Raw genomic sequence first — 14,464 nt, forward strand, 5'->3', positions numbered from 1 at the left:
CCTGGCAGATTCAAAGCTAGGAGCACGTGGCTTTACTTGATCACTAAAGCAAATATAACTGTATGGGTAATAAAAAGTAGGAAAACACGTTTCTGTGCGTAAAAACGCGAACGCAATTGATGCACAAAGCGATTTTGTGAGCATTAGCGTTTTTTCTATACCTTTCATTGAGGCAAAATCGCTCCAAAAATGGTACAGGTACCGCTTTGCTGTACGCACAGCACACGAACCGCATGGATAGGAACCTTTTCATAGAGATTCATTGCACAAGCGTTTTTAAAAATCGCCTGCGCTTGAAAAAAAGACAGAAAACACCCCTAGAAAACAAGCCCTAATTGTGTTATATACAGTATAGAATGAGTTGTTTTTTTGGTCTCTGTTGGCATCTAGTGGCCAGTTTTGGTAATGCAGGTTATAAAATGTTTTTGAACGAACCATGGACCACATAGGTATTTATTGTGCATGAATTTTCAGTTTTAGACAGTTAATGTATGCAATTCACTTTATCTCCTAAGTTTTCTCCGAGGAGATCATTTTTCAACTTCTGCATCTGAAAAAGTAAAAAATTATTAAAAGTATTTTCTTGCTTGCTGGTAGCTTAAAAGACATTATTTATTTAGGTGTGAAAATATCACCTGGCAGAAAATGTAGGAGAAAAATGAATTGCATAAGGGCCTTAAAGTGTACCAGAGACAAAGTGGACTAAAAGTTTTATACCTGGGGCTTCGTCCAGCCCCTTCCGCGCAGATCGCTCCCACCCCAGCATCTAAATCCTCCTAGATGCTCCGGCAGCAGCCCCGTTCTTCACGGCAAGTCCGGGCCAGTCGCCGCAGTCAAGCATGCTCCCATGTCTTGCTAACATGGCTGGGAGCATTCTGCACCTGCGCAGGCGGCTACTGGCGACAGGAACGCGGTGGGACGGACACACGCACCCAGGCCGTGCATGCGCAGCACTACCGACTGGCTGCAGAGAACAGAGATGCTGCTACCGGAGCATCTAGGAGGATTTAGACACCGGCGTGGGAGCATTCTGCACGGAAGGGATTGGAGGAAGCCCAAGGTATGTATAAAACTTTCAGTCCCCTTCATATCAGGGTCTCTTTAACCTTAATTATCCAATAGCTAGCCTTAACCCCTTCCCCCCCCCCCCCCCGGTTGCTAACCTTAACCCACCCCACACACACACACAGACGGCTAACATCCTCCCCTATCACTAATCTTAATGCCCTCCCCCCCAATCCACTGGATTGTCCTATATATGCCAGGGTGTAACCATTATTTTTACTTACAGAGAACTTTTGCATGACTGTTCAGAATGACTCTCCTATTGGCTTTTGTAGCTGATAAGCCACATCTGGAACAGTAATGCATCTATAACCAAAACAGCTTATGTGCATACCGGTACTTTTTAGGCAAGTTACAAATTAGGCAAAGCATCAATAAACTAGCCAGGCAAGAAGCACATTCATAAAGAAGACATTTATGCTGCTTTTACACTATTTGCCAATCGCAACAACACTTTGATTTACATGTAAATCGCGGTGCTCATTTTCCATTAGCACATTTTTATTTTTCCGAAAATGCAACCATCGGCCTGCATGATTTTTGGTGCGATCCCGCCCTTTTCCCGATGATTTGTGGCACAATCGTGCTGAGTGGAAAATGTAAGTTGAGTGATCTTATTGCAGTGCAATCGCACTTCCTAGTGGAAAAGCAGAATTATGGCTCCCTTCATATTCCTCTCAGTTTCAGATCTCTTTCTGTCTGACACACACACACAAACTTGTGATAATCCTTTTAATAGACACAACCGTTTGAAGCAAACCACCGAGGTAGAAGAATACAGAAAATATATTACAAAAGGCAAAAACATTTAAATTAAAAAACCCTTAAATATCAAACTGTATTTAGAATTTTTTTCTATACAAAGTGCAACCAAAGGAATATATTTGTTAGTCTTTTTTCCTCAAGAAGTGCAATCAGGCCTATTCAAACTTATTGTGATCCAGAATCCTGTATGGCAGTGATGATGACAGTTCTTCAGTTATAACAGGAAGTGTAGCTGGTGTGCTTATGTCTGATAAGCTGCTGCTTCGTTCTAGCGTTCCATAAGAAAATGCGTTTCCAATGTCAGGCTGAACCGTACTGCCACTATCATGCAGGCTGACCACACCTGCGAAAGGTAGAAAACATTTTGTTTTTGACATCAGTAGCACAGTTAGAAAAAAACAAAAAATAATCGTGGCAAGTTACTTGGCAAAATGTACAAAAATATGGGGAGACATTACCATCACATCTATATTGTCTATGCATCACTCATGTAAGAAGCGTTCCACTACATTTTGGAACATGACTGCACAGATTTGGTCTTGAAGAAACAAGAGCATTGCCAAGGTCAGCAACTAAGATTTGTGGCATTGCAGTTCGTCCCAAAGCAGGTTTGTAGTTGCCAGATGCCTCAGGACATGAGGAGTTATATTGGAAATTAGCACAGCACAGAGATCACAATTGTTTCTCGTTCTTCTCGGTGAGTCCCACACTGTGCCAACATAATTGTACCCCTGTGCCTCTCCTGTCAGTCCTTCAGATCATTGGCAAACCAACATCCGGGAGAATAAAGTGCACTGAGTGTCTAAATGTCCTCTAAGTACAGGAAGGTATGTAATTTCCTGACCTTGAATGGAGGTGCCAACACCATTAAAATACAGTCTCCACGACTATTGATAGGGTTACTGCAGACAGGGCAGCCATCAGGGGGGGACAACAACTGACACTGCAGTGAGGGCCCCAGGGCTTCTGGGGGCCCTGCCCCCCCCCCCCCCAAAGCACTGGAAGAGCCGCAAGTGCTAGCCTGTGGCTCGCTCACCAGCACACCGCGTTCCAGCTGAGAGAAGAGTAACACCAGCTACAGCGGACTTTCTATACTGGGACACCACCTATATCTGGCTGCAGGCTACCTATACTGTGGCACCACCTATACCTGGCTACCTATACTGGGGCTGGAACCACCTATATCTAGCTACCTATACTGGGTCACCACCAATACCTGGCTACCTATACTGGGGAGCCTATAGCTTGCTACCTATACTAGGGGCACCTGTACCTGGCTAACCTATAATGGTGCACCACCCATACCAGGCTACCTATACTGGGGTAACTGTACCAGGCTACCTATACTGGGGAACCACCTGTACCTGGCTACCTATATTGGGGCACCACCTATACTTGGCTACTTATACTGGGGCACCTATAGCTTGCTACCTATACTGGGGGCACCTGTACCTGGCTAACCTATACTGGTGCACCACCACTATACTGGGGCAACTATACCCGGCTACCTATATCAGGGCACCACCTATAGTTGAATACCTATACTGGGGCACCTGTATCTTGCTGGTCTATACTGGGGGACCAGCTATACCAGGCTATGGATAACTATACTGGGGGCACCTACACCTGGCTAGGGCGGGGGAAGAGCTGAGACAGAAGGGGATAAGAGGTAACACAGGGGGAAAAAAAGAGGCACAGGGAACAGAAGCGGACAAGAGAGGCACAGGTACGGACACGGGGGTGGGTTGGCTAGTGGGTGGGCCCAGGGAGGGGGCCCCCCCCCCAAGTCTGATGTGTGAGGGGCCCCAAAATTTCTGATTGCGGCCCTGACTGCAGATCTGCAGCAGAAATAAGGAAATAATTTACTTATCATGCACATCTCTGCTCAACTGGGAAGTGGATGTGCAAATGAAAGACACTGGCTGCTAGTGAATTTATTGGATAAAATATGTGCAGCCAGTGGTTTTAATTTGCTAAATGCCTTTCGGTTCCTGTGTAATTAGAAATTTCCATGTAAGGCCCAAGAGATGAATAAATCTCCAAGGAGAAGTATCCAATGAGGAGAATTCTTGCAGAATCACATGACTGGTTTATTAGGTGACCAATTTATACTTCCCAGACTGGCTGCTCACAGATCTGCCTACACAGCAAGTAAAAGTATCTCTTATTTGTTGTGACCAACTAATAAGAGAAGTACAAATCTAGCACCTGATAAACTGATCCCTAATTCTCGTCTAAAACTAAATCCTATTCTTCGGGTCTGAGCTGTGGTAAAAGAAACATTATATAACTGCCAGGGGCTTAACAAGAACCCAGGGGGCTCCACATTGCAGAAAAGAGCAGGGGTAGATTTATATTTATTTGCTAGTGCACTGTGTCAGGTCTCCCCTGCTCTTCTATGCATTCAAATGCTTTAGGCATGCATACTTCTGGGACCTGATCACGTGACATGCAACAGGAGCCAGAGGTATACAGCACAGCGCATGCAGCTGCCGGGAAGAAGAGAGGAGGCCCAACCCAGCAGTGGACCATATACATATGATGTTCCTCTGTATTACTTAGTGGTCACAGGGCTAAAGTTACACCATTGGAAATAGCATAGTGTGGAAGGAAGAGTAAGGATTACAATAGCCACAGACTTCACTGTTCGAGTGAAGTCTGTTGCTGTTGTAATCCCTACCCTTCCTCCCTCAAGGCTTCTAATGGATGCTCAGCTGGTCTGATGGATGCTCAGCTGGTCATGTGATTCTCCTCAGAGATACAACAGATAGCACATTTTACTCATATCACAATAAAAGCAAACCTGTAGTGGTATGCATTTTACTATAGAGCCTTGCCACCTCAGTAGCACATTCTTGAATAATAATGGAAGACAAAAAACAGTTTACCATACACACTTCTTAGTCTCAACTTCAGTTGTCTTGCATGCTATTAGAAGTAGTTGCCATACTATTTGTACAGATGGAGCAGTCACCAGCTGAGATTAAAGTTCATGCACTATTCACAAGAGAAGAACTGCCAGGAGCATCACATCTGTAATAATACTTCCTCTTTACTTGTTCCAATTCATTCAAATTCCATCCTATACAATAAAACCTAACTGTCCCTGCGTCATCCACTTTCCCTGTCTGTCCGTCCGTGGTTTTCTTGTACTGCGCATGTGCGCAGTACAGACAGCCGTTGGGATGGGAGGTCAGGCCAGGGAGCAGGGCGGCCATGTGCGCGCGCGGCGGGGGCGCAGTAATTTCACTAACTAGAGCCCGTTTTTTAAATGGGCTTAGGTAGACTAGTGCATATATAAAAGAACACTGGCAAGGAGGTGTAGGAGGAGGACTGATCACCGTTTTAGCAATTGATTGATCTTCCTTCTACACCTCCTGATCAGTGCTTGTGAATGATGTAAGTAATATCATTGCTTGTCTTTTTACTATATGTGGTTCCGACCCCTTCTTGGACTTCTTCAAGTGAAGTGCTTTGGGCTGGTGGTCTGTGCACATACTTTGTCCCCGATTGGTAGGTGCTCCTCCATCCATCACTCTGTGATTGCTTGTCATCTATACATGCATGGAATTTTAAAGAAATACAGAGAGAGTTTTGTTACAGATGTGATGCTCCAAGCAGTTCTTGTGATCAGCTGCCCTCACTGAGAATCTCCTGAGCCCCAATCATTTTTTAGTGCTTAGCTGTACTTTCTGGTCAGCCACAGCCCTTTCCAAACCTGTGATGAAGCCACCCAGCATCATACTCATCCTGGCCCCTGGTGATGTAATTGCCTGGCCTCTGCAACAATACTGAGACAGGGCATATGCGGTGGTGGGGTCAACAGATGCCAAGTCATAGTAGCTGGATTCCTATCAGACTATGGTGACTTCCTGAGATTAAATAGAGCCCAGTCTGTAATAGCAGCTACCACAGGATTACTTTAGGGAAATCATTTACCTGGTACAGAGCTAAATGTAATGTATGGTTCAAAAGCCTTTGTCTTTTTTCTACCCCTAGTTATGAGGAAGACCCCTAAAAAGGCAATAAGGCACCTAGAAGGAAAAAAAAAAAAAAAAAAAGAATTTAGTTAGGTAAAGTAGAATGTCGAAGATCCCAAGATAAATACATAAAAAGGTGGCCATACATCCCTCAATGTATTGCCAGATTGACCATTATGTTGTTGTACTGATTCTCCTTTGATCCAATAAAATGATCAGATTGAAAAATCGATTGGCACGCAAAATCGAATGCTATACGGGCACCCTTAATAATGGAAGGTCTTCAACCACCACATAACATTTAATACGTGATAATATGGTACAGTGGAAAAACACACAATTTACCTAACTTAAGATGATCACTAAAGCTAATGTGTAGTGTAAACAAAGTAAAGTCAGGAAAACTTCTTTTACCGGATTCGAAAAAATAATTAGGGCAAAGAGGTTTAACCTCATGTATTTTGTTGACAGCCCAGCTGCTGCACATTTTAAAAGACCACACCATCCACATTATTGAGGTAAAATGGAAAGAAAGCAACTTGCAACATTTAACATTGTGGGGAACTGTGGGCAACAAAAAGATAATTGTACTGATTTTTACAAGTTACTAATGTATCCACTTTTCAAACAACCACGGAGGAGTGGAAAGGAACTTTTGTGAGCTTTATATATTGTATCTAAAAAACTGTGTCCTGATAGGAAATGTGTGTTTTTCAGCATATAGTTTGAAAGAGGCCATAGGAAACGTGGACAGTGGACTGCACGTCAGTTTTACTTTCAGTTACAACTGACAGCAACTGATATAGTGTAAAAGGACCCTCTAATAAGCATCCTTTTGCACTACATCAGTTGCTGTCAGCTGTACCTGAATGGACAACTGATGTACAGTCCCATGTCCATGTTTCCCCATGGCCTCTTTCACACTATATGCTGAAAAACTGAAGCTTTTTCACAATGCACTGCTATGGAGAAAAAAAAAAAAAAAAAACAAGCATTAAATACGCAACACAACACATTAAAACACATATAGTGTAAAAGGCCCCTTAGGCTACATTCACAGCAGGAGTTGGGTAGTGTTACCTGTAAAAACAGGAATACTATGGAATGTAAAGTTACACTGCATGTTATACAAATGTTGCATTGCATGTAGTGAAGCATACAGTCAATGAAAAGGATGCTTCACTGTAAAGGTTTTCTCGCGTGTTATGTGGTAATGCAGTGATGCTGCACTAAGATCGCACCAGATGTACTGTGAACGTCGTATAGATGTTACATTGCAGTGTGATGTTCCATGTTACTATGCATCCATTACGTTGAACCGCAGCGCACCACTGAGAATATAACATTATAGATTCAGCCTTATAAGCTTAGGGCAGTCATTGGACAGTAGGCATGGATCCTAGTAACACTGAACTTATGTAGCAATAACTAACAAATGCTTAGGTTGCAGTTATTCAGATAATTTATAGTGCACAGCACAGCTCCCTACATGGCCAAAACAAACTAAAAAAGAGCTGCTTTCTGGACTTATAAGAGAAAGCAAGAGAACTTTGGTCATAGGAAAGATTTCCTATATAAATGTAAAATGTTCAGGCTTGCTTTTAGTCAATATACAGTGGCTTTATACTGCATATATGTAGCATGCAGTTTACAATGGATAATGAATATGGGCCTATACACCTGATGCATTTAAAAATGACTAGCTTTTGTTCCAATTGATGTGAGGTTTACATCATGTATCCATAATGTCATATTGTCTGTCTTGGGTTACATTACTTTCTAAAATACACAGTAATACACTTACCCCAAGAAAAACATACAAAGATGCAAAACATCTTCATTTCGAAAGTCCATGTAAAATACTGCTCCTAAAGTAAGACATATGGAAGTAGCATTATGGTTATTAAAATGAGAAAAACATGGAAGAGATACAAAACGTTACCAAATTAACAGTGCAGTCTACTGCATATGCCTTCATATACCAGTGATAATCCTTCACTGTTCAAGTGGAAAGGCTCCACAGAAAACCAACCCTCAACTTTCTAAAGGGCCTCCCTTCCTGCACTATGCACTGTTTTTGTCTGGCCGTGGCAGAGAAACCAGAAAGGATCTTCATTAGAATGTAGATAGAGGCTTCCAGATGGGTAAGTAACTGTCACAACTTATTGTGCAGATTACTAACCCTTTTACTGCTAAGAGCTAGCGTCCACTTTACAATATGGGCCCATTTCCACTAGAGCGAATCTGCATGCGTTTTCTGCATGCAGATTCGCATAGACAATACAAGTGGATGGGACTGTTTCCACTTGTCAGGATTTCGGAGAGTTTTTCTGTGCAGAAAAAATCTGCACGGCAGAGCCATCAGAATTCGCATACCGCAATGCGATTCGCATACAATGTATTTAATAGAGAATTCGCATGCGGTTTTGGTATGCAAATTTTCATGTGAATTTTCATGCGAATTTGCATGGAATCAATGGAAAAGCACACAGGCACTGCCATGGTTAAATTCGCATACATCATAGGTCGTCTAAGACCGATAAGATCTGGCAGCCATGGAAGGATTATTTGACCATAACGGGTAGAAGATAAGTCCAGTGATGCTAGGGAGTCCATAGGTGCCTGAGAATGCATGGTTGCGGTTCTAGTGCCTGAGTCTTTCCTTCCCTCTCCCTCTTCTTTCCCACCTCTTTTCTTCTCCTTTCATCCCTCTCTCTTCTTTTTCTCTTCTCCCCTTTGTCCTTACTCTTCTTCTTGGGGTTGGGGGGTGGGTAAAGGGTGGGTGGGCTTTTGGGGAGGGGTATGGGCCAGATTTGGGACTAAGTTCACAGGTTCTAGGGGAACTCGGCCGCTCTGGGCCGGAATCCTCGGTTGGTTGAATAAAGGGCCGGCAATTAGCCCCCCTATCTCGTTACCTGACACTGTGCGGCATGCCACCTTCCGCTTTTGTGAAAATGTTATGCTAACATGGTTACTGTCATGCTGCCCAGTTCTGGGTGAATATTGATCCCATACTGGTGTTGTATCCTTATCTTGAAAACTTTCAATAAAAATTTTGAATATGAAATTCGCATACATCGTCATCCATGCGAATTTGCATGAAAATATGCATACAACCACATGCGAAATTCGCATCCGTACGCGGATTTTTACAGCAGCGATTCCCACCGCACAAGTGGAAACGGGCCCTTAGTGTGAGTTTATTGCTGAAGCTGTCAGAGTGCCTCAGTAGTACAGAGAGAGTATTGCCAACAAAAGCCAGTGATTACTTTCCCCTATCCCTTATCCCTAAACAGAAAATATTGTTTTGAGCAGGCATGGGCGAACATTCTGATTCGGGCGAATCCGGATAGTTGCTATCCGGATTCACCCAGTAATGCTGTGCGGGCTGGGCGTTGGGGGTCAAGCTTACCCTTCTGATGTCTTCTTTGTCCGTCCCTTGTCGCCTCCCACTATGCGTTCCACTCGGCGCTCACGTGACTACAAACACTTCCTCCTTCAACCCGGAAGGAGGAAGTGTTTGTAGTCACGTGAGTGCCGAATGGAACGCATTGTGGGAGGTGACGAGGGACAGACAAAGAAGACATCAGAAGGGTAAGCTTGACTCCCCCGCCCAGCCCGCACAGCATTACTGGGTGAATCCGGATAGCAACTATCCGGATTCGCCCGAATCAGGATGTTCGCCCATGCCTGGTTTTAAGTATTTTCTTGCATGCTGGTGGTTTAAAATGCATTTTATGACTAGGTATAAACATATCACCTAGGCGAAAACTCAGGAGAATAAGTGAATTGCATATGGGCCAATGAGTGTAGCAAACGTGTAAATAGGTGAATTGTACTAAAATATTTGCTAGATCACCTTTTTAACAGTAAAGGGTTTCTCCAATTACAGAAATTAGATTGTACAACTGTCAATATGGCAAGGGTGTAACACAATAGGATATTATTACACGTAATTGTTTAAAATAGGCACAGCTTCCACTGCGTGCAACCCGATCTGCTTTTTGGATCCCGCTCTTTTGGAAAATCAATTGAGTTGCTACAAAGCCACCCGGACGACCTCTTATTATGCTGAGGCTGCACACGGTTTCTAATCATGCTCAGGCTTACGACTGCTATTACTTTATTAAATTCAAACACAGCCTGGGTATGGGAGACCAATGTCCCGAAAAAGTATAAAATGTAAAATACATGTAAACACACATATATAAAAGGCATAGATTTCTCTAAAATGCACCATAAAGTAAATCTAACTAGTGTTAGACTAGCCCTCATGGGGGATTTTTTTTTTAATTACTTAAGTCTTTACAAAAGTGGGTCCTTGGAAAGCATTTATAGAAAGATACTTGATGGCCTCTATTTATTTGCACATTTTCTGGGCAACTGTTGTGTTTTTAAAAATAAAGAAAACCATATGAATCAACCATAAAAAGATGGATTAGTCAAAAATCCGTCAAGTTTTTACTACCTAGTTTAAGTGACAGCAGCATCAGAAAAAGCCATTTACAGTGCATCTTACACTGGGCCAAAAGTATATCTTGTATGTATGCATGTATATACATTTTAAATACTGTATTACCTTTTTTTTTGCAATAGTAGCCCTTTAGATTATAGCACATGCAGGCAACCACAAAGCATATGAACTGTAGTGGTCTTATTAGTTTGGCCATGCTTTGCAACATTTTAGGTCCACTTTGAACGGAGATTAATCTAGCCACTCATTCTATCATTTGTTTGTGGCAGTTACGTTGCCTTCTATCAATTGATAACAAAAGCAAACATTCTGCATTTGTGTAGCTTTTAAAGGAAGATAAATACTGAAAACAGTAAAAATCATTTTTAGTTTGTATAAACTATGTGCCATTGATAACAGACAGCTTGACAACAGCAGAAGTAAGAAAATTATCTTGCGCCGTTGATACTGTGACAGATAGATGGATGTATATAGGAAAACAATCTGCTTTTCCACTGGGTGGCTCCAGGTGCACTGTAAACAACATGTGAAAAAGAAAGAAAAGTGCCTCTATAGTGCATTAAGAGAATCTGTACTATAAAATTCTTACAATAAAAAGCACACCATTCTATTCATTATGTTCTCCTGGGCCCCTCTGTGCGGTTTCTGCCACTCCCTGCTGCAATCCTGGCTTGTAATTGCCAGTTTTAGGCAGTGTTTACAAACAAAAGACATGGCCTCTAACCAGAGTGTGATAGGCTGAGAGGAGCTCAGTCTGACTCACACAGAGCCTGCAGGGGGCGTGGAGAGGGTGTGTAAAGCTTCTATCCTATCACAAGCAGACCAGCACATTCCTGCCTGAGACCGACAAAGCCGTCAGAGGAAAGAAGATTAGATCATATAACAGAGATAATACAGCCTCTGTGCAACTAGGAAAGGCTGCAGTAAGACCGACCACATTAGAACATGTATAGGAACTTATAGGATAGAAGAAATAAGGCTGAACATTTTATTACAGAGTCTCTTTAAAGCCAATTTTAATCCAAGACGCAAAATACATTGCACTTACTAGAAGTGTGAATTCAAAAGCGTGTAAGAGGAAGGCGTGGCTTACGCCATCCACGCCGAAACCGGTAGTGATGTTTGGCACTCACGTGATGAGGCAGCGTCCCCCGAATCTCCAACTATAGACAGAGTTTCTCTTCAGCGCTCCCAAGTCCCAGCCAGATTCTAGGAAGGAGGAGATGACGCAGGCGGCCGGCGTCCTCTTACACGCTTTTGAATTCACACATAGTGAGTGCAATGTATTTTGCATCTTGGAATAAAATGAGCTTTAATGCACTAAAGAGGCGCTTTTCTTTATTTTTCAGCTTAACAGCAGCCTTCTGTCTTTCTGCTCTCACTCTCATGATTCAAAATATGCATGCTGCCAGACTGAGATTCAACCATAATATTACCAGTCATTTTCCCCTACCTGCTGAAATAGCAAGACTTGTTGACAGGATGTAATTAATACTAGCAATTAGCCCAGAATCATACAGTTGAGATGCTTGGCTCAAATACCTGGATGGGGAAAAAAAGAAAAAAAAAAAAAAGGATTGTTTGTTATGCAAATGAAATACCAGAAGAAAATAATTTGCAGTGATAAAGGCAACAGTGTTGACCATTTTCTGTTAACATTTGTCATGTCAAGCTAGGCAGATGAGGGCACTCAAGGCTACCATCAGAAATTGTCAAGTCTAATACGCACTCTTATTTTGGTAAAAGAAAACACACACCGTTTTATTCTTTTTTTTTATAATATGTTTAGGCTCCTTTACTGTAGATTCTGCAACTCCTGTGTCCCTTTACAGCAGAAAGACTTGGAAGGAGAGGAGGTCCAGATTGCTGCTAGCCGGAAAGAGTAAGGAAAAGGATCTTGATGCTTGATGGAAACCGGAAATTAGCTTGGCCTCTGTCAATCACAAAAGCACTCAGGTGCATTTAAAGGGATATCCCTGACAACTGGGCACATATAAAAAAGCCTAGGCCATCTCGAAGTAGCGCAAGATTACAACTTCCTGCTATCTGTCAAGGAAATAAATATGGCAGCCTCCATATTACACTCACTTCAGGTGTCCTTTAATGGACATTTCTAGTTATCTCTGGGCTACAGATGCACACTGTATTATCAGTAAGTCCCAGTTGGACTCACTGGGAGCCAGCGCTTTTGCCATGCTTGCCGACTGCCTGTGATCGCCAAAGTGCTGCAGCAGTTGAAACTTATGGGAGTGGTTCCACTGGCAGCATTGCGATCGTGAAGCGATAGCAAATCACTGCACGCTGCATTTTGGGAGCAATCCCAAAGTGAGTGCATCAATGCCTGCAAAAGCAAAATCGCAGTGGCTCAGGTAATCACATTTGAAATTGCAGGACCTCAGTGATTTGGGATCTCCAGCATCTTGCCATTTCCTGGAAAGTGCCCCCAGTGGGCCCCTAGCCTAAGAGTTAACCTCCTGGGCAGTATGTCCGACACTGTATCAGGCAAGAAAAATTAGCTTAAAGAGGATCTGTAAAGGAAAAAAGCAGAGTTAGTACCTGCTAACGATGTTTTCAACAATCCTTCAGGGCAAGGTGAGACGTAGCTCCTCCCAGGAACAGGAACAGACAGCACTTCCCCTATAAAAAAGTCACATGGTTAGTCCACCCTCAGTGCGTTTAGCCAAGTACCCGACAGGTGAACATTCCACTACCCATAACCGTGCAACTATCAGACACAGACAATTAACACCCGGGTGGGATCGTTGCCCTGAAGGATTGTTGAAAACATCGTTAGCAGGTACTAACTCTGCTTTTTCCCCACAATCCTTCAGGGCAAGGTGAGACGATTAACAAGTAATACAACCTCAGGGTGGGACCAATGCTTGGAGAACGTTTCTACCAACCGCCTGGTCGTGTGCAGACATTGCATCAATTCGGTAATGACGGATGAACGTAGAAAAGCTTGACCACGTTGCTGCCTTACATATTTGCTCAGGCGAAGCCCCTGCATTATTAGCCCAAGAAGCTGCCCTAGCTCTAGTAGAATGCGCTTTAAATGAGGCAGGAGCCTCACTTCCCATAACTCTGACAGCTTCTATAATAGCTAACCTAGTCCAATTAGCTATAGTAGATTTAGAAGCTCTCTGACCTACAGTTTTCCCTGAAAATAAAACAAAGAATCTGTATTCCTGACATCTGCAGTTCTGTTCAAATATTCCAGAACACATCTTCTAACATCTAATGAGTGAAAAATCCTCTCTTTTCCACACTTTGGATTCACACAGAAAGTAGGCAAAATAATCATGCGACCTGTGAAACCTAGACATAACCTTCGGACTAAACTCTGGATCTGTCTGTAACCCTAATGTATCCTGAAAGTAAGGACTTTTCATAGACAAAGCTTGTAGCTCACTGACCCTTCTGGCTGTAGTGATGACTACTAAAAAATACTGTTTTGAATGTAAGATATCTAAAAGAACTGTCCTTAAGAGGCTCTAAGGAACCTTTGGACAGTCCCTTTAAAACCCCTGATAATCCCAAGGAGAAACGTATGGTTTATAAACTGGCAGTTTCCTAGAAAAAGCCTTCAGAAACCTCACTATCAAAAGGAGAGGAAGACAAGGGGATAACTGAAAAAGCAGATAAAGCAGCAATCTGCACTTTAAGCGTACTTACAGAAACATTTTTATCCCAACCCTCCTGAAGAAAATCCAGGACTGCTGGAACTGACAGGCTATCAAACTTAAAGCCGGACAGCCAAAGATGGAAAGTTTTCCAGTATTTCAAGTAAATCTTCCTAGTAACTTCTTTACGGATACCCATCAATGTAGAGGCTGCCTTGTCAGATACTCCCAATTTTTGAGTAAGGATCCAGACTGACAGATTCAATCTACCAGGATGTGGATGCCACAGGTCCCCTTGCAGCAGCAGATCTGGCCTGCAAGGAAGTCTCCAAGGGTCCCCTAAGGTGCAATCAAAATTATCCGATTTTGACAACCTCTTGCTGATAACTGCCGGAATCAAATTGAGAGGAGGAAATGCATACCGAAGTGGAAAGTTCCGCTCCTGAATGAATGCAGTCACCCCCAGATATATGCTTTTTTGGATTGAGGGAGAAGAAACTCTGAATCTGGCTATGGTCTTCTGTTGTGAACAGATCGATTGACTGTGTTCCCCATCG

General features: G+C 42.9%; 1 protein-coding gene across 6 annotated transcripts in view; it reads right to left on the bottom strand.

The window, feature by feature from the left end:
* Positions 1 to 1,783: 1,783 nt before the first annotated feature.
* Positions 1,784 to 14,464, bottom strand: part of NIPAL3 (NIPA like domain containing 3) — a 95,285-nt gene continuing 82,604 nt past the window's right edge. For all 6 annotated transcript variants that reach the window (XM_068268979.1, XM_068268978.1, XM_068268982.1 and 3 more), the window contains 4 exons: positions 11,738 to 11,826; positions 7,615 to 7,678; positions 5,770 to 5,864; positions 1,784 to 2,173 (listed from right to left, as the gene is read on the bottom strand). In XM_068268979.1, coding sequence (XP_068125080.1) covers positions 1,986 to 2,173; positions 5,770 to 5,864; positions 7,615 to 7,678; positions 11,738 to 11,826 — 436 coding nt within the window. In that variant the 3' untranslated portion in view covers positions 1,784 to 1,985. The remainder of the gene's footprint in view (positions 2,174 to 5,769; positions 5,865 to 7,614; positions 7,679 to 11,737; positions 11,827 to 14,464) is intronic.

Source organism: Hyperolius riggenbachi, chromosome 2, assembly GCF_040937935.1.
Source record: "Hyperolius riggenbachi isolate aHypRig1 chromosome 2, aHypRig1.pri, whole genome shotgun sequence".
Lineage (NCBI taxonomy): Eukaryota > Metazoa > Chordata > Amphibia > Anura > Hyperoliidae > Hyperolius > Hyperolius riggenbachi.